The 20777-nt window shown below is 38.4% G+C and overlaps 1 protein-coding gene across 1 annotated transcript in view; it reads right to left on the bottom strand.

The window, feature by feature from the left end:
- ATRX (ATRX chromatin remodeler) overlaps positions 1-20777 on the bottom strand; it is a 331615-nt gene that overhangs the window by 173311 nt on the left and 137527 nt on the right. The window contains 1 exon segment of the mRNA XM_030306144.1: positions 16849-16942. Coding sequence (XP_030162004.1) covers positions 16849-16942 — 94 coding nt within the window.

Here is a 20777-nt window from a genome sequence, read left to right on the forward strand (position 1 = left end):
TGGGATTTATTTCTGAGATGCAGCTCTGGTTCAACATTCACAAATCAATCAATGTGATATACCCCATTAATAAAAGAAAGGATAAGAACCATATGATCCTGTCAATAGATGCAGGGAAAGCATTTGACAAAATACAGCATCCACTGTTGATAAAAACCCTCAACAAAGTAGGAACAGATAGAACATACCTAAATATCATTAAGGCAAGATATGAAAACCCACAGCTAATATCATCCTCAATGGGGAAAAAGTGAAAACATTTCCCCTACAGTCAGGAACAAGACAAGGATGGGCCTCTCACCATTACTATTTAACACAATAATGGGAGTCAGCCTCAGCAATCAGATAACAAAAAGAAATAAAAGCCATCCAAATTCGCATGGAAGAAGTCAAACTTATATTATTTGTAGACGATATGTCATTCTACGTAGAAAATGCAGGACTCCATCAAAAAATTGCTAGAATGAGGGGAGGAACCAAGATGGCAGAACACATGGAAGTTTTTTTTACATCTCGAGTCCATGAAATACAGCCAGATCAACAAAAAACCATCCTGCACACCTAGAAACCTGATTGGAGGATTAACACAACAATCTGCACAACCTGAACCGCATAACGTAGCAGGTATATGGCATGGGGAGGTGAACTGGGGGAGAGGGAAGCCACAGAGGGCAGGAAGCTGTTTTTACTTGGGGAGAGAGGACGGAGACGGCAGGGGAAAGAGCACAGGAAAAGCAACCCCCGCCCCAAAAAGCAGCTGGAGAGAAAGTGGAAAAGTGGAAACAGTCACAGGGACTGAACTTAAAAGGGAAAAAGGAGAGAGTTTAAATTCCACTAAGACTCTATACACAGGGGGAGTACAGAGTCTGAAACTCTGCAGCTCAACATCTGGCGGTGCTCTGCTGGGAAGGGCAAATCCCCAGGAGCAAAATGAGGTCCGGGCATCCAAGGGCCCCAGGGTACAGGTGGTTCCCTTACTGGGAGGACACTTGGTAGAGGCTGTGTGGCCCCCCACAGACAAAGGCACCAGCAGACTCTGGAGAACAACCACATTCACTGGTGCTGAACAAGGTCATTAAAGGTGAAGCCTGGCGCCAGATGTGTGTTGAGATTTTCCATAATTCCTGAAATGCTGCTGCTGCTACACGACCGTGTGAACATTTTCTGGGGCGGGTTGGCACCCAGATGCAGTCTATGGGCATTGGCAGCAACACAGTCCCGCGAATGTTCCTAGGTGCGGCTGGCACCTGGCCACTGCTTGGTGAGACCCTCCCCCAGAAGGTCTGTGTGGGACAAAGCCGCAGTCCCTCAAAAGTGAGGGGTTGGGAAACACAGCCACATCTGAGATAAAACTCAGGAGGGAGGTGCCGCCTGGCAACCTGATGGCTTGGTCACGGACCTATAAAAGTGGGGAGTGGACGGAAGCCGGAGACGAAGGACAGGTGCTTGACTGCTGATCGGGAAAACAGAGTTCGGATTCTACAGACTGGGTAGATGGGTGAGGCCATTTCCAACCCTCCTGCACATGCTCATACACTCCAACAAACGCCAAAACAATCCACGCCAGTAAGCTAAGCAGCACCATCTAATGGAGAACGGAGCCAATACACTAAGCCCCGCCCAACTGGGCCAAACTCGCTCTTCAGAAACACCACAAGTTTCTCCACCTGCTTAGTTTAGGAACTATAAAGCACTTCAACTTCATAGTTGGACTCCTAGCGGACAAAGATGTAATTTCAATCGTATTTCAGTCTGTTCACTGGTCCATCTATCCAATTCTTTTTTCTTTTTCTCTTTTTAATTTATTTTTCTTGAATACAGAAAGAAAAAAAATTATTTTTATTTTCAATTTTTACTAAAAATATTTTTCTTTAATTTTTTCCACTCCACTTTTTACTTTATTGTAAGTTTTTCAAATTCTATTACTTCCATCATTTCATTTTGTTCTATTCCATTGTATTCATTTTTTCAAATGTTCAAAAGTTTTCCTTTTATTTCCCTTTTTTCTCTAATCTATCTATCAAGCTCCTTTCAACAACCAGATCAAAACACACCTAGGATATAGCATCATTTATTTGATTCTTCTGTGTGTGTGTGTGTTACTTTTAATTTTTTAATTTTAATTTTTTCTTTTTTACCTTATTAATTCCTTTTATTCCTTCAAAATTATGAAATGAAGGAATTCACCCCTAAAGAAAGCATGAAAAAACGACAGCCAGGGATTTAACTAACACAGATACAAGCAAGATGTCTGAACCAGAATGTAGAATCCCGATAATAAGAATACTAGCTGGAGTCGACAACAGACTAGAATCCCTTTCTGTGGAGATAAAAGAATTGAAAGCTAGTCAGAATGAAATAAAAAATGCTATAACTGAGCTGCAATTTCAAATGGATGCCATGGCGGCCAAGGATGGATGAGGCAGAGAAGACAATCAGCAATACAGAGGACAAAGTTATGGAGAATAATTAAGCAGAAAAACAGGGAGACTAAGGCAAAAGAGCATGATTTAAGAATGAGAGAAATCAGGGACTCATCTAAAGAAATATCAGAATCACAGGGGTCCCAAAAGATGATGAGAGAAAAACGGGTAGAAGGGTTATGTGAGCAAATCATAGCGGAAAACTTCTGCTAACCTGGGGAAAGACACAGACATCAAAATCTAGGCAGCACAGACAACTCGTATTAGATTCAACATAAACCGACCATCAATAAGGCATGTCACAGTCAAATTCACAAAATACTCAGGCAAGGAAAGAATCATGGAAGCAGTAAGGGAAAAACAGTCCTTAACCCACAAAGGAAGACAGATCAGGTTTGCAGCAGACCTATCCACAGAAATGTGGCAAGCCAGAAAGGAGTGGCAGGATATATTCAATGTGCTGAACTGGAAAAATATGCAGCCAAGAATTCTTTATCCAGCAAGGCTGTCATTCAAAATAGAAGGCGAGATAAAATACTCGCAGACAAACAAAAATTAAAGGAGTTTGTGACCACTAAACCAGCCATACAAGAAATTTTAAGGCAGACTCTCTGAGGGGAGAAAAGATGAAAAAAAAAAAAAAAAAGACCAAAAGCAACAAAGAACAGAAAGGACCAGAGAACACCACCAGAAATTCCAACTCTACAAGAAACATAATGGCAATAAACTCTTATCTTTCAGTACTCACTCTGAACATCAATGGACTCAATGCTCCAATCAAAACACATAGGGTAACAGTGGATAAAAAAACAAGATCCATCCATATGCTATTTACAAGAGACCCACGTTTGACCTAAAGACACCTTCAGGGGGCGCCTGGGTGGCTCAGTCAGTTGAATGTCCGACATCAGCTCAGGTCATGATCTCGTGACTCATGGGTTCAAGCGCCACGTCAGGCTCTGCTGATAGCTCAGAGCCAGGAACCTGCTTCAGATTCTATGTCTCCCTCTCTGTCTCTGCCCCTCCCCTGTTCACACTTTGTCTCTCAAAAAAAAATAAACATTGAAAAAAAAATTTTTTTAAAGTACCTTCAGATTGAAAGTAAGGGGATGGGGAACCATCTATCATGGTAATGGTTGACAAACGAAAGCCAGAGTAGCCATACTTGTATCAGACAATCTAGACTTTAAAATAAAGACTGTAACAAGAGATGAAGAAGGGCACTATATCATAATTAAGGGGTTCATCCACCAAGATGACCTAACAATTTTAAACATTTATGCTCCAAATGTGGCAGCACCCAAATATGTAAATCAATTAATCACAAACATAAAGAAATCATGGACAGACAGGAAGATGGCGGCGCAGGAGGACGCTGGGCTCACCGCGCGTCCTGCTGATCACTTAGATTCCACCTACACCTGCCTAAATAACCCAGAAAACCGCAAGAGAATTAGCAGAACGGAGTCACTAGACCCAAGTGCAGACGAGAGGCCCACGGAAGAGGGTAGGAAGGGCGGCGAGGCGGTGCGCGCTCCACGGACTGGCGGGAGGGAGCCGGGGCAGAGGGGCGGCTCGCCAGCCAAGCAGAGCCCCCGACTCCGGCTTGCAAAAGCGGAGGGGCCTGACGGACTGTGTTCAGACAGCAAGCGCGACTTAGCATCTGGGAGGTCATAAGTTAACAGCTCTGCTCGGAAAGCGGGAAGGCCGGAGGACAAAGGGAGGGTGAGCTGCGGAGCCCCCGGACGACAGAGCTCAGTTTGGCGGGGAACAAAGGCGCTCGCCAGCGCCATCTCCCCCCACCCATCCCCCAGCCAAAATCCCAAAGGGAACCGTTTCCGGCCAGGGAAATTGCTCGCTCCGCGCAAACACCCAACTCTGTGCTTCTGCGGAGCTAAACCTCCGGCAGCGGATCTGACTCCCTCCGGCTGCCACAGGGCCCCTCCTGAAGTGGATCACCTAAGGAGAAGCGAGCTAAGCCTGCCCCCCCTGCCGCCGTGCACCTTGCCTTCCCACCCCAGCTAATACGCCAGATCCCCAGCATCACAAGCCTGGCAGTGTGCAAGTAGCCCAGACGGGCCACGCCACCCCACAGGGATTCCCGCCCCTAGGAGAGGGGAAGAGAAGGCACACACCAGTCTGACTGTGGCCCCAGCGGTGGGCTGGGGGCAGACATCAGGTCGGACTGCGGCCCCGCCCACCAACTCCAGTTATAAACCACAGCACAGGGGAAGTGCCCTGCAGGCCCTCACCACATCAGGGACTATCCAAAATGACCAAGCGGAAGAATTCCCCTCAGAAGAATCTCCAGGAAATAACAACAGCTAATGAGCTGATCAAAAAGGATTTAAATAATATAACAGAAAGTGAATTTAGAATAATAGTCATAAAATTAATCGCTGGGCTGGAAAACAGCATACAGGACAGCAGAGAATCTCTTGCTACAGAGATCAAGGGACTGAGGAACAGTCACGAGGAGCTGAAAAATGCTTTAAATGAAATGCAAAACAAAATGCAAACCACCACGGCTCGGATGGAAGAGGCAGAGGAGAGAATAGGTGAACTAGAAGATAAAGTTATGGAAAAAGAGGAAGCTGAAAAAAAAGAGAGATAAAAAAATCCAGGAGTATGAGGGGAAAATTAGAGAACTAAGTGATACACTAAAAAGAAATAATATACGCATAATTGGTATCCCAGAGGAGGCAGAGAGAGGGAAAAGTGCTGAAGGGGTACTTGAAGAAATTCTAGCTGAGAACTTCCCGGAACTGGGGAAGGAAAAAGGCATTGAAATCCAAGAGGCACAGAGAACTCCCTTCAGACGTAACTTGAATCGATCTTCTGCACGACATATCATAGTGAAACTGGCAAAATACAAGGATCAAGAGAAAATTCTGAAAGCAGCAAGGGGTAAACGTGCCCTCACATATAAAGGGAGACCTATAAGACTCCTGACTGATCTCTCTTTTGAAACTTGGCAGGCCAAAAAGAATTGGCACGAGATTTTCAGTGTGCTAGACAGAAAAAATATGCAGCCGAGAATCCTTTATCCAGCAAGTCTGTCATTTAGAATAGAAGGAGAGATAAAGGTCTTCCCAAACAAACAAAAACTGAAGGAATTTGTCACCACTAAACCAGCCCTACAAGAGATCCTAAGGGGGACCCTGTGAGACAAAGTACCAGAGACATCACTACAAGCATAAAACATACAGACATCACAATGACTCTAAACCCGTTTCTTTCTATAATAACACTGAATGTAAATGGATTAAATGCGCCAACCAAAAGACATAGGGTATCAGAATGGATAAAAAAACAAGACCCATCTATTTGCTGTCTACAAGAGACTCATTTTAGACCTGAGGACACCTTTAGATTCAGAGTGAGGGGATGGAGAACTATTTATCATGCTACTGGAAGCCAAAAGAAAGCTGGAGTAGCCATACTTATATCAGACAAACTAGACTTTAAATTAAAGGATGTAACAAGAGATGAAGAAGGACATTATATAATAGTTACAGGGTCTATCCATCAGGAAGAGCTAACAATTATAAATGTCTATGCGCCGAATACTGGAGCCCCCAAATATATAAAACAATTACTCATAAACATAAGCAACCGTATTGATAAGAATGTGGTAATTGCTGGGGACTTTAACACCCCATTTACAGAAATGGATAGATCATCTAGACACACGGTCAATAAAGAAACAAGGGCCCTGAATGAGACATTGGATCAGATGGACTTGACAGATATATTTAGAACTCTGCATCCCAAAGCAACAGAATATACTTTCTTCTCGAGTGCACATGGAACATTCTCCAAGATAGATCATATACTGGGTCACAAAACAGCCCTTCATAAGTTTACAAGAATTGAAATTATACCATGCATACTTTCAGACCACAATGCTATGAAGCTTGAAATCAACCACAGGAAAAAGTCTGGAATACCTCCAAAAGCATGGAGGTTAAAGAACACCCTACTAACAAATGAGTGGGTCAACCAGGCAATTAGAGAAGAAATTAAAAAATATATGGAAACAAACGAAAATGAAAATACAACAATCCAAACGCTTTGGGACGCAGCGAAGGCAGTCCTGAGAGGAAAATACATCGCAATCCAGGCCTATCTCAAGAAACAAGAAAAATCCCAAATACAAAATCTAACAGCACACCTAAAGGAAATAGAAGCAGAACAGCAAAGGCAGCCTAAACCCAGCAGAAGAAGAGAAATAATAAAGATCAAAGCAGAAATAAACAATATAGAATCTAAAAAAACTGTAGAGCAGATCAACGAAACCAAGAGTTGGTTTTTTGAAAAAATAAACAAAATTGACAAACCTCTAGCCAGGCTTCTCAAAAAGAAAAGGGAGATGACCCAAATAGATAAAATCATGAATGAAAATGGAATGATTACAACCAATCCCTCAGAGATACAAACAATTATCAGGGAATACTATGAAAAATTATATGCCAACAAATTGGACAACCTGGAAGAAATGGACAAATTCCTAAACACCCACACTCTTCCAAAACTCAATTAGGAGGAAAGAGAAAGCTTGAACAGACCCATAACCAGCAAAGAAATTGAATCGGTTATAAAAAATCTCCCAACAAATAAGAGTCCAGGACCAGATGGCTTCCCAGGGGAGTTCTACCATATGTTTACAGCAGAGATAACACCTATCCTTCTCAAGCTATTCCAAGAAATAGAAAGGGAAGGAAAACTTCCAGACTCATTCTATGAAGCCAGTATTCCTTTGATTCCTAAACCAGACAGAGACCCAGTAAAAAAAGAGAACTACAGGCCAATATCCCTGATGAATATGGATGCAAAAATTCTCAATAAGATACTAGCAAATCGAATTCAACAGCATATAAAAAGAATTATTCACCATGATCAAGTGGGATTCATTCCTGGGATGCAGGGCTGGTTCAACATTCGCAAATCAATCAACGTGATACATCACATTAACAACAAAAAAAGAGAAGAACCATATGATCCTGTCAATCGATGCAGAAAAGGCCTTTGACAAAATCCAGCACCCTTTCTTAATAAAAACCCTTGAGAAAGTCGGGATAGAAGGAACATACTTAAAGATCATAAAAGCCATTTATGAAAAGCCCACAGCTAACATCATCCTCAACGGGGAAAAACTGAGAGCTTTTTCCCTGAGATCAGGAACACGACAGGGATGCCCACTCTCACTGCTGTTGTTTAACATAGTGCTGGAAGTTCTAGCATCAGCAATCAGACAACAAAAGGAAATCAAAGGCATCAAAATTGGCAAAGATGAAGTCAAGCTTTCGCTTTTTGCAGATGACATGATATTATACATGGAAAATCCGATAGACTCCACCAAAAGTCTGCTAGAACTGATACATGAATTCAGCAAAGTTGCAGGATACAAAATCAATGTACAGAAATCAGTTGCATTCTTATACACTAACAATGAAGCAACAGAAAGACAAATAAAGAAAATGATCCCATTCACAATTGCACCAAGAAGCATAAAATACCTAGGAATAAATCTAAGCAAAGATGTAAAGGATCTGTATGCTGAAAACTATAGAAAGCTTATGAAGGTAATTGAAGAAGATTTAAAGAAATGGAAAGACATTCCCTGCTCATGGATTGGAAAAATAAATATTGTCAAAATGTCAATACGACCCAAAACTATCTACACATTCAATGCAATCCCAATCAAAATTGCACCAGCATTCTTCTCGAAATTAGAACAAGCAATCCTAAAATTCATATGGAACCACAAAAGGCCCCGAACAGCCAAAGTAATTTTGAAGAAGAAGACCAAAGCAGGAGGCATCACAATCCCAGACTTGAGCCTCTACTACAAAGCTGTAATCATCAAGACAGCATGGTATTGGCACAAAAACAGACACACAGACCAATGGAATAGAATAGAAACCCCAGAACTAGACCCACAAACGTATGGCCAACTCATCTTTGACAAAGCAGGAAAGAACATCCAATGGAAAAAAGACAGCCTCTTTAACAAATGGTGCTGGGAGAACTGGACAGCAACATGCAGAAGGTTGAAACTAGACCACTTTCTCACACCATTCACAAAAATAAACTCAAAATGGATAAAGGACCTAAATGTGAGACAGGAAACCATCAGAACCTTAGAGGAGAAAGCAGGAAAAGACCTCTCTGACCTCAGCCGTAGCAATCTCTTACTCGACACATCCCCAAAGGCAAGCGAATTAAAAGCAAAAGTGAATTACTGGGACCTTATGAAGATAAAAAGCTTCTGCACAGCAAAGGAAACAACCAACAAAACTAAAAGGCAACCAACGGAATGGGAAAAGATATTTGCAAATGACATATCAGACAAAGGGCTAGTATCTAAAATCTATAAAGAGCTCACCAAACTCCACACCCAAAAAACAAATAACCCAGTGAAGAAATGGGCAGAAAACATGAATAGACACTTCTCTAAAGAAGACATCCAGATGGCCAACAGGCACATGAAAAGATGTTCAGCATCGCTCCTTATCAGGGAAATACAAATCAAAACCACACTCAGGTATCACCTCACGCCAGTCAGAGTGGCCAAAATGAACAAATCAGGAGACTATAGATGCTGGAGAGGATGTGGAGAAACGGGAACCCTCTTGCACTGTTGGTGGGAATGCAAATTGGTGCAGCCGCTCTGGAAAGCAGTGTGGAGGTTCCTCAGAAAATTGAAGATAGACCTACCCTATGACCCAGCAATAGCACTGCTAGGAATTTATCCAAGGGATACAGGAGCACTGATGCATAGGGGCACTTGTACCCCAATGTTCATAGCAGCACTCTCAACAATAGCCAAATTATGGAAAGAGCCTAAATGTCCATCAACTGATGAATGGATAAAGAAATTGTGGTATATATACACAATGGAATACTATGTGGCAATGAGAAAAAATGAAATATGGCCTTTTGTAGCAACGTGGATGGAACTGGAGAGTGTAATGCTAAGTGAAATAAGCCATACAGAGAAAGACAGATACCATATGGTTTCACTCTTATGTGGATCCTGAGAAACTTAACAGGAACCCATGGGGGAGGGGAAGGAAAAAAAAAAAAAACAGGTTAGAGTGGGAGAGAGCCAAAGCATAAGAGAATGTTAAAAACTGAGAACAAACTGAGGGTTGATGGGGGGTGGGAGGGAGGGGAGGGTGGGTGATGGGTATTGAGGAGGGCACCTTTTGGGATGAGCACTGGGTGTTGTATGGAAACCAATTTGTCAATAAATTTCATATATATAAAAAAAAAAAAAGAAAAGAAAAGAAAAAAAAATAAAGAAACTCATTGATATTAATACCATAATAGTAGGGGAATTCAAGACCCCACTTACAACAATGGACAGATCATCTAAACAGAAAATCAACAAGGAAACAATGGCTTTGAATGACACACTGGACCAGATGGACTCAACAGATATACTCAGAACATTTCATCCTAAAGCAGCGGAATATATATTCTTCTCCAGTGCACATGGAATCTTCTCCAGAATAGATCACATACTGGGACATAAATCAGCTCTCAACAAGTAAAAAAAAGATTGAGATCATACCATGCATATTTTCAGACCACAACACTATGAAACTCTAAATCAACCACAATAAAAAATCTGGAAAGGTAACAAATAATTTGAGACTAAAGAACATCCTACTAAAGAATGAATGGGCTAGCCAAGAAGTTAAAGATCAAATTAAAAAGTACATGGAAGCCAATGAAAATGATACCACAGCCTAAAACCTCTAGGATGCAAAAAAGGCGGTCATAAGAGGAAAGTATTTAGCAATCCAGGCCTTCCTAAAGAAGGAAGAAAGATCTAAGACACACAACCTAAACTTACACCATAAAGAGCTGGAAACAGAACAGCAAATAAAACCCCAAAAAAGAAGACAGGAAATAATAAAGATTAGAGCAGAAATCAATGTTATAGAAACCAAAAAAACCAGAACAGATCAATGAAACCTGAAGCTGGCTCTTTGAAAGAATTAACAATATTGATAAAACACTAGTCAGTTGGATCAAAAAGAGAAAGGAAACCACCCAAATAAATAAAATCAAGTATGAAACAGGAGAGATCATAACAGCAGAAATAAAAACAGTAAGAGAATATTATGAGCAATTATATGCAAATAAAACGGGCAATCTGGAAGAAAAGAACAATTCCTAGAGACATATAATAAACTAGCAAAACTGAAATAGGAAGAAATAGAAACTTTGAACAGACACATAACCAGTAATCAAATCGAATTAGTAATCAAAAATATCCAAAAAACAAGAGTCTAGGGCCAGATGGCTTTCTAGGGGAATTCTACCAAACATTTAATGGAGAGTTAACACCTATTCTCTTGAAGCTGTTCCAAAAAATAGAAATGGAAGGAAAACTTCCACTTTCTATGAAGCCAGCATTACCTTGATTCGAAAACCAGACATGGAGCCCACTACAGACCAATTTCCCTGATGAAAATGGATGCAAAAATCCTCAACAAGATATTAGCCAAGCGTCTCCAACAATACATTAAAAAAATTATTCACCACGACCGAGTGGACTTTATACCTGGGGTGCAGCTCTGATTCAGTATCAGGAAAACAATCAATGTAATTCATGGCATCAATAAAAGAAAGGACAAGAACCATATGATCCTCTCAACAGATGCAGAGAAAGCATTTGACAAAATACAGCATCCTTTCTTGATAAAAACCCTCAAGAAAGTAGGGATAGAAGGAGCATATCTCAAGATGATAAAAGACATATATGAATGACCCAACACTAATATCATCCTCAATGGGGAAAAACTGAGAGCTTTCCCCCTAAGGTCAGGAACAAGACAGGGATGTCCACTCTCGCCAATGTTATTCAATATAGTTTTGGAAGTCTTAGCTTCCCTAGACAACACAAAGAAATAAAAGACATACAAATCAGCCAGGAGGAGGTCAAACTTCCAGTCTTTGCAGATGACATGATACTCTACATGGGAAACCCAAAAGATCCATCAAAAAACTGCTAGAACTGATCCATGAATTGAGCAAAGTGGCAGGATATAAAACCAATGCACAGGAATCGGTTGCATTCCTATACACCAACAATGAAGCAACAGAAAGAGAAATCAAGGAAGTGATCCCAGTTACAATTGCACCAAAAAACATAAAATACCTAGGAATAAATCTAACCAAAGAGGTGAAAAATCGATACACTGAAAAGTATAGGAAGCTTATGAAAGAAATTGAAGAAGACACAAAAAAATGGAAAAATATTCCAGGCTCTTGGATAGGAAGAACAAATATTGTTAAAATGTTGATACTACCCAAAGCAATCTACATATTCAAAGGAATCCCTATCAAAGGAACACCAGCATTCTTCACAGAGCTAGAACAAATAATTCTAAAATTTGTATGGAACCACAAAAGACCCCGAATAGCCAAAGCAATCTTGAAAAATGAAACCAAAGTAGAAGGCATCACAAAGCTGTATTACAAAGCTGTAATCATCAAGACAGTATGGTACTGGCACAAGAACAGACACTCAGATCAATGGAACAGAATAGAAAACCCAGAAATGGACCCATAAACCAATCTTTGACAAAGCAAGAAAGAATATCCAGTGGAATAAAGACAGTCTCTTCAGCAAGTGGTGCTGGGAAAACTAGACAGTAACATGCAGAAAACATGGAAAAAACCTATTTGACCTTGGCCACAACTTCTTACTCAACATGTCTCTGGAGCCAAGGGAAACAAAACCAAAAATGAACTACTGGGACCTCATCAAAATAAAAATCTTCTGCAAAGTGAAGGAAACGATCAGCAAAACTAAAAGGCAACCAACAGAATGGGAGAAGATATTTGCAAATGACATATCGGATAAAGGGTTAGTATCCAAAATCTATAAAGAACCTATCAAACTCAACACACAAAAAACATATAATCCAGTAAAGAAATGGGCAAAAGACCTGAATAGACATTTCTCCAAAGAAGACATCCAGATGGCCAACCGACACATGAAAAAATGCTCATCAGGGAAATACAAATAAAAACCACGAGATAGCACCTCAGACCTGTCAGAATGGCTAAAATTAACAACTCAGGCAACTACAGATGTTGGTGAGGTTGTAGAGAAAGAGGGTCTCTTTTGCACTGCTGGTGGGAATGCAAACTGGTGCAGCCACTCTGGAAAACAGTATGGGGGTTCCTCAAAAAATTAAAAATAGAACTACCCTATGACCCAGCAACTGCACTATTAGGTATTTATCCAAAGGATACAGTTATGCTGTTTCGAAGGGACACATGCATCCCAATGTTTATAGCAGCACTATCAACAATAGCCAAAGTATGGAAAGAGCCCCCGTGTCCATCAATGGATGAATGGATAAAGAAGATGTGGTATTCTTTGAGTATTACTCACCAATAGGCTTTGAGTATTACCCACCAATCAAATAGAATGAAATCTTGCCACTTGCTACAATGTGGATGGAACTAGAGGGTATTATGCTAAGTGAAATTAGTTAGAGAAATACAAATATCATATGACTTCACTCATATGAGGACTTTAAGAGACAAAACAGATGAACATAAGGGAAGGGAAACAAAAATAATATAAAAACAGGGAGGGGGACAAAACAGAAGAGACTCATAAATATGGAAAACAGAGGGTTACTGGAGGGGTGGCAGGAGGGGGGATGGGCTAAATGGGTAAGGGGCACTAAGGAATCTACTCCTGAAATCATTGTTGCACTATATGCTAATGAAGTGGGATATAAATTTTAAAAAATATAAAATAAAACAAGTTAATAAAAAAAAAAAATAAAGCAAAAGAAAGAAAAACTATCAACAAAGGTAAGGAAAGAGCCCATATGTCCTTCAATGGATGAATGGATAAAGAAGTTGTGGTGTGTGTGTACACACACACACACACACACACACACACACAGAGTGGATTATTACTCGGCAATCAAAAAGAATGAAATCTTGCCATTTGCAACTACATGGATGGAACTAGAGGGTATTATGCTAAGTGAAATTAGTCAGAGAAAGACAAATATCATATGACTTCACTCATATAAGGACTTTAAGATACAAAACAGATGAACATAAGGGAAGGGAAGCAAAAATAATATAAAACCAGGGAGGGAGACAAAACAACAGACTCTTAAATATGGAGAACAAACAGAGCGTTACTGGAGGGCTCGTGGGAGGGAGAATGGGCATTAAGGGGCATTAAGATTTAGGAATCTACTCCTGAAATCATTGCTGTACTATATGCTAACTAACTTGGATGTAAATTTAAAAAAATTGCTAGAACAAATACATGAATTCAGCAAAGTCATAGGATATAACATCAACATGCAGAAATTTGTTTCTTTTCTATACACTAATAATGAAGCAGCAGAAAAAGAAAAGCAAGGAATCAATCACATTTGCAAGTCCTCAAGAAATAATATGTTACCTAGGAATAAAATTAACTAAAGAGGTAAAATATCTATACTCTGAAAACTATAGCACACTTATGAAAGAAACTGAATAGGACACCAAGAAATGGAAAAACTCCATGCCCATGGATTGGAAGAAAAAATATTGTTAAAATGTCTATACTTCCCAAAGCAGTCTACATCTTTAATGCAATCCCTATCAAAATACCACCAGCAGTTTTCACTGAGCTAAAAGAAACAATCCTACATTTGTATGGAACCACAAAACACCCCAAATAACCAAAGCAATCCTGAAAAAGAAAAACAAAACTGGAGGCATCATGATTCCAGATTTTACATTGTATTACAAAGCTGTAGCCATCAAGACAGTATGCTACTGAGTCAAAAATAGACACTCAGACCAATGGAACAGAATAGAGAACCCAGAAATGGACCCACAACTATATGGCCGACCCATCTTCAACAATGCAGGAAAGAATATCCAATGGATAATAAATGGTGTTAGGAAAACAGGACAGCAACATATAGAAGAATGAAACTTGACAACTTTTTAACACCATTTATAAAAATACATTCAAAATGGATGAAAGACCTAAATGTAAGACAGGAAACCATCTAAATCCTAGAGGAGAACATAGGCAGCAACCTCTCTGACCTGAGGTGGAGCAACTTCTTACTAGACATGTCAATGAAGGCAAGGGAAATGAAAGCAAACATGAACTACTGGGACCTGATCAAGATACAAAGCTTCTACACAACAAAGGAAACAATCAACAAAACTAAAAGGTAGCCTACAGAATGGGAGAAGATATTTGCAAATGACATATCAGATAAAGGTTAGCATCCAAAATCTATAAAAAACTTATCAAATTCAACACCCAGAAAACAAATAACCAAGTTAATAAATTGACAGAAGACATGAAAAGACCTTTTTCCAAAGAAGACATCCGATGGCTAACAGACACATGAAAAGATGCTCAACATCACTGATCATCATCACACCTATCAGAATGGCTAAAATTAACGACGCAAGAAAGAATGGGTGTTAGCAAGGATGCAGAGAAAAGTGATCTTTCCTGCACTGCTGGTGGGAATGCAAATGGGTTCAGCCACTCTGGAGAACAGTATGAGGTTCCTCAAGAAAGTACATAAAACTACCCTATGACCCAGCAATTGCACTATTAGGTATTTACCCAAAGGATACAAAAATATACATTTGAAGGGGTACATGCACCCTGATGTTTGTAGCAGCATTATCAACAATAACCAAATTACGGAGACAGCCCAAATTTCCACCAACTGATGAATGGATAAAGAAGATGTGGTGTGTGTGTGTGTGTGTGTGTGTGTGTGTGTGTGTGTTTAATGGAATATTATTCAGCCATCAAAAAGAATGAGATCTGTCCATTTGCAATGTCGTGGATGGAGCTAGAATGTACTATGCTAAGCGAAATAAGAGAAAGACATATCATATGATTTCACTCATATGTGGAATTTAATTAAGAAACAAAACAGATGAACATATGGGAAGGAGGTGGGGGGAAGAGAAGAGAGGGAATAAAACCACAGGAGACCCTTAATGAGAAAAAGCAAACTATGGGTTGACAGAGGGAGGTGAGTGGGAGATAGGCTAGATTCGTGATAGGTACTAAGAAGGGACTTTGTTGTGATAAGCACTGAGTACTGTATGTAAGTGATGAATCACTAAATTTTACTTCTGAAACCAATACTGTACTGCATGTTAACTAAAATTTAAATTTAAAAAACAAACTTGAAAATAAAATACTTTTATCTCAATAAATAAAATAAAATAAAATAAAATAAAATAAGTGAATTTTTGTGAATTATGTGAATATGTGAATATTGTGAAATATGTGAATTCTCAGGTTTAAAAATCTCTCAATTTATCTTATTGCTATTTCCCTAATGTACAATATGTTGCTATACTCCAGGAACAACCTGGTAACTGCTAATCTAAAAAGATCTCAAATGTTTTAAAATTTACAGGTATGACACCTATGCAGACGCACATATCACATTCACACAAATACAAATAGGTTGCCCATTTGATAAATTATAAAAGGATAATATTATTCTGAAGGAAATATACTTGATCTTAGACAAAAAGCCAATATGTGATATTCTGGAGGAAATAAAAAATTCTTAGAAAGGTTAGTATTATCTAAAATACTATGCTAAGAAATAGGGGCACCTGGGTGGCTCATTTGGTTAAGCATCCAACTCTTGATTTCAGCTCAGGTCATGATCTCATGGTTTGTGAGATCAAGCTCCGTGTCGGGCTCTGCACTGAGCATGGAGCCTGCTAGGGATTCTCTCTCCTCCTCTACCCTCCCCCACTCACAAGCATGCATGCACTCTCTCTCTCTCAAAATAGGTACGTGAACTTTAAAAAAAATACTATGCAGTATTTTAAGTAACTAGTCATCTAGGTCAGTAGCTATGCGTACTGAGAGAACAAACACATCTTCATCACTATAATACTAGTATACTACTAAGACCAATAATTAGATTTCAGGGAACATTTTCTATATTCCAAGTGGGCATATTAGAAGCCCAATTAATGCCCATCATAATCAATAAGGTAAGTGCTACTATAATCCCCCATTTTACAGATGAGGAAACTAAAGCACAGAGTAATCATACAAATAACAAATATTAGAGCCAACAGTTAGATTAGGTAGGCTGTCTACAAAGCCTGTAATCTACTACACTGGTACATCCCCCCATATAACAACCAAAATTACAGTCAAGCGTGATTTTGCACAAAGTCCTCCCAGTTTAGAACACATATTTCAACCATATATGTTTATATGTACTCTTTTTAAATTAATTTTCACAATTTGTTTCAAATCAAAATATTAAATTTCTTACTTTATTAGTAACATCAACCTTTCTACAAATAACTTGAAGCATGTTTATTCATATACCTAAAATTTTTGAAATAGTGATATAATATTTACCTTGTTCTAGGCCGTTGTTCATCTTCAGATTCACTAACTTCTTCACTAACTCCTGATTCCTGAAAATCAGAATCTTCAGAATCTTCACTGCTCACTTGAAAAAAAAAAATTAAGTTATTAAATACTTCCCAACAGGAATGCAATTCACTTAATTTGTCAATAACTTCACATTAAAACTTAGACCAATGTGTGAGTATCTACAGTATGTACATTAATGGATATTACACATCATATAGATTAGACCAGTTAATAATTCAAATAGAATTTATAAAAACTAGTCAAATGTATTCCAACTATGATTATAAAACTATGGTTCTATATTAAAATATAAGTATTAATTATGCATGAATTTTTAAAATGTGAATTTAACTGTCAATAAAATATATTCATTATTACCAAAGGTGAATAAAAAGAATTCTGGTTATTCAAAACAAACAAAGTTGGCTGGCCAAAAGGGAGTAAGAACAAATACAGACTCTCTGCCATTTATGACAACTAGAAATTATGAACAGAATATATAAAGAAATGACCTAAGCACTCCAAAAAGGAAACAACAGCAGACAGACTGGGGACTGAAACAAAAACTTGAATAATGATTCCTATAAAATTGAGGTTGGGTTAGTGACTATGGGTGTCATAGGGTTTTTTCCTTCTTTCTTTCCTGATTTCAACAAGAAGGCAGGCTGAATTCCAAAACTATGCAGAGGGTGCCAACAGCAAAACTGGGAGAACCCCATTTCTAGCCACAGCACTGAGAAAAAGGAGCTGAGCCCTGTATATCATGAGAGTAAATGGAAACCCCAATTTTATTTTTCTCTCAAAAATTTTATTTTTCTGTACCAAAATAGCCACTATGACACAGGTATCTAAACTCCAGCAGAATACACATTTTTCTGGCCAGAGGAAACCAGGCAGGGAATACACAAAATGAGTCTCAAATATCTTGTGCCACCAGAAAATAATCCAATGCTCAAAGTATGATTGGGGTATATTCAAAGAACACTTGATCCAACTTGAAGGAGCTTCTAATAGCCAAAGCTGGAACAATGTGAGCAACAAAATGAACAACTGAATTACAACTAATAGAATAAAATATCTATAAATTCATATTAAGTAATGGGATAAATAAGGGAAAACAGATAGCTCTTCCTTACCATTACTAAATGTGTAAGTAAAGAAAGAAATAGAAAATAACCACTAGATAAACATCACAAAAACTGCTTCAGACAAGACGAATGCTAAAATTAGTGGGCTTTAGTATGATGAGAAACAGGATATTTGAATAGTCTCAAAGTATCTCTCCACAAGACATTAATTAAATATGAACAGAAAAAGATTTTTTTTGCAGTGGAAAAACCCAGCAGACACCAACTTAACCAAGTAATCAGTATTACCAGTATAAGACATATTGTCATCATATAATTTCGGTGTAGGATACTCTGAGAAGGGTTAAATATTACTTTTGTGGTGTTCTTGTCAAAATGTTTAATAACCTCAATTTAACCATAAGAAAACATTAGACAAATACATATGGATTAACAGTCTAGAAAAGAACTGATCAAGGTGCCTGAGTGGCTCAGTCGGTTGAGCGTCCAACTTTGGCTTAGGTCACGATCTCACGGCTCGGGAGTTTGAGCCATGTGTCGGGCTCTGTGCTGACAGCTCAGAGCTTGGAGTCCCCTTCAGATTCTGGGTCTCCCTCTCTCTCTCTCTCTCTGCCCCTCTCCCACTCGCTCTTTTGCTCTCTCAAAAATAAATAAAAACATTTAAAAAAATTTTTGAAAAGAAAATAACTGATCAATACTCTTCAAAAGTGTCAGGGTCATGCAAGAAAAGGAGGAGAAACTGTCACAGATTGGAGTCTATTAAGGAGACATCACAACTAAAAGCAATGTGGCATCCTAGTTTGGATTCTGGAATAGAAAAGACATTAGTGAGAAAACTAACGATAACCAAGTAAGATCTTTAGCCCACTTCAAAGGTCAGAAAATATTTTATGTAAAAAGTCTGATGGTAAATATTTGCAACTTTGTAGGCTAAATGGTCTCTGTTTCAACAACTTATCTCTACTCAACTTTGCCACTCTAATTACACAAAAGCAGTAACTGAGTAAGTATAACCTGGTTCCAAAACACTTTAAAAAATAGGTAGACGGTCAGATTTAGCCTACAGGTATAGTTACCCAACCCCCAGTTTAACTAATAGTATTCTATCAATGTTAATTTCCTGGATTTGGTTATTGTACTATATAGTTAAATTTAAGGTGTTAAATTAGGGAAGCTGGGTAGAAGGAATATAGGAAATCTGTACTATTTTTGCAACATTTCTTTCAACTTTAAATTTTGAAATAAAAAATTTTTTCAAAGATCTATATTGATCTGAAATCAGAATCTATAATCTGATCTATCTAAAAAAAGACATGGGTTAACATAAATACAGTAAAGAATTGATAATGGGAGAAAGGAGAATAAGGAGTTATTGTTTAAAGAGTTTCAGTTTGGGATGACAAAAGAGTTGTGGAGTGTTGATGGTTGTACAACAATGTGAATATACTGTCACTGAAATGTACACTTAAAAATGGTTAAAATTTTATGTTGTGTGTACTTTACCACAATAAAAAATAAAAATAAAAAAATAACTGCTAAGCAACTGGGAATTTGAAGAACACATGTGTCCATATGCACACATATAAATCCTGTCATTAAGCAAAATTCTAAACCTATTATTAATTTTTCATCACTTTATTTTGAAAATTTTCAAACGTACCAAAACTTTGAAAAAACTGTTGAATGAACATCTACAACCCTTCTCCTAAACTCATTTGTTAGTATCATATTTGTTTGCTTTCTCTTTGTATATACACACACAGGTTTTTGCACTGAACCATCTAAATGTAAGTGCAGATATCATGGCACTTTATCCTTAAGCATAAGGATGCTGTCCTATATAAATAGCATTATCACACTTAAAAAAACATCAATTTAATATTATCTAATAATAATAAAGGCAATAATTAAATTTTTTAAATTATCACCAAAATAACTTTTATAATTTTTTTCAAATGTAGGTGAAAAATGAAAGTTCACGTTGCCCTTGATCTACTAAGTCAGCTATTCTCTCTTGATTACTCCCCATTGCCTAACTTAAATTTCCAGACAATACAGGCACAACAGTTTGTAAAACCTGAAAAGTTATGCAACTTTTATTTATTTATTTATTTATTTATTTATTTATTTATTGAGAGAGAGACAGAGACAGAGACAGAAACACGCAGAGAGATAAGGAGAGAGAGAATCCCAAGCAGGCTCTGCACTGTCAGTGCAGAGCTGATGTGGAGCTCAATCCCACAAACTGTGTGTAATCGTGAACCTGAGCCAAAATCAAGAATTAGGATGCTTAACTGACTGAGCCACCCTTTGAAATAAAGCCCCTTTGCAACTTTAAATGTAGTATCAATCAATATTATAATCCATATTAGAAACATAAATGATAGGATTTGTTTACTCCCTCCTACAAAAACAAATGAAAAAATACTTGGTAATAAATTACCCACAGAAGAGGACAGTGGAAACAGGTGACAAAAGACTTAGACTTTAATAAAACATTTCAAATGTAACTGTGTCCACTAAAGGGCTCTATCCTAATCTGAGCCTCAGAGGCAAAATCAGTATTTCCCCTTTTGTTGAAGATGCACAGGAATTCGTGTGAAGTTATGTAACCTGCTTAAATTGCTCAGTTGCTTTATAAAATCTGAAAAACGAGCTTGTAGTCATGCTGTAAAACATTTTTCAAAAAAGCATTCACAAAGTGATGTACTATTATTTATTTAACATGAAAATATCCATGACATATTTAGAGTGTGTGTGTGTGTGTGTGTGTGGTGTGTGTGTGTGTGTGTGGCGGCAGGGGGGGGTGGGGAGGGGGTTCTC

This window comes from Lynx canadensis, chromosome X (assembly GCF_007474595.2).
Source record: "Lynx canadensis isolate LIC74 chromosome X, mLynCan4.pri.v2, whole genome shotgun sequence".
Taxonomy (NCBI): domain Eukaryota; kingdom Metazoa; phylum Chordata; class Mammalia; order Carnivora; family Felidae; genus Lynx; species Lynx canadensis.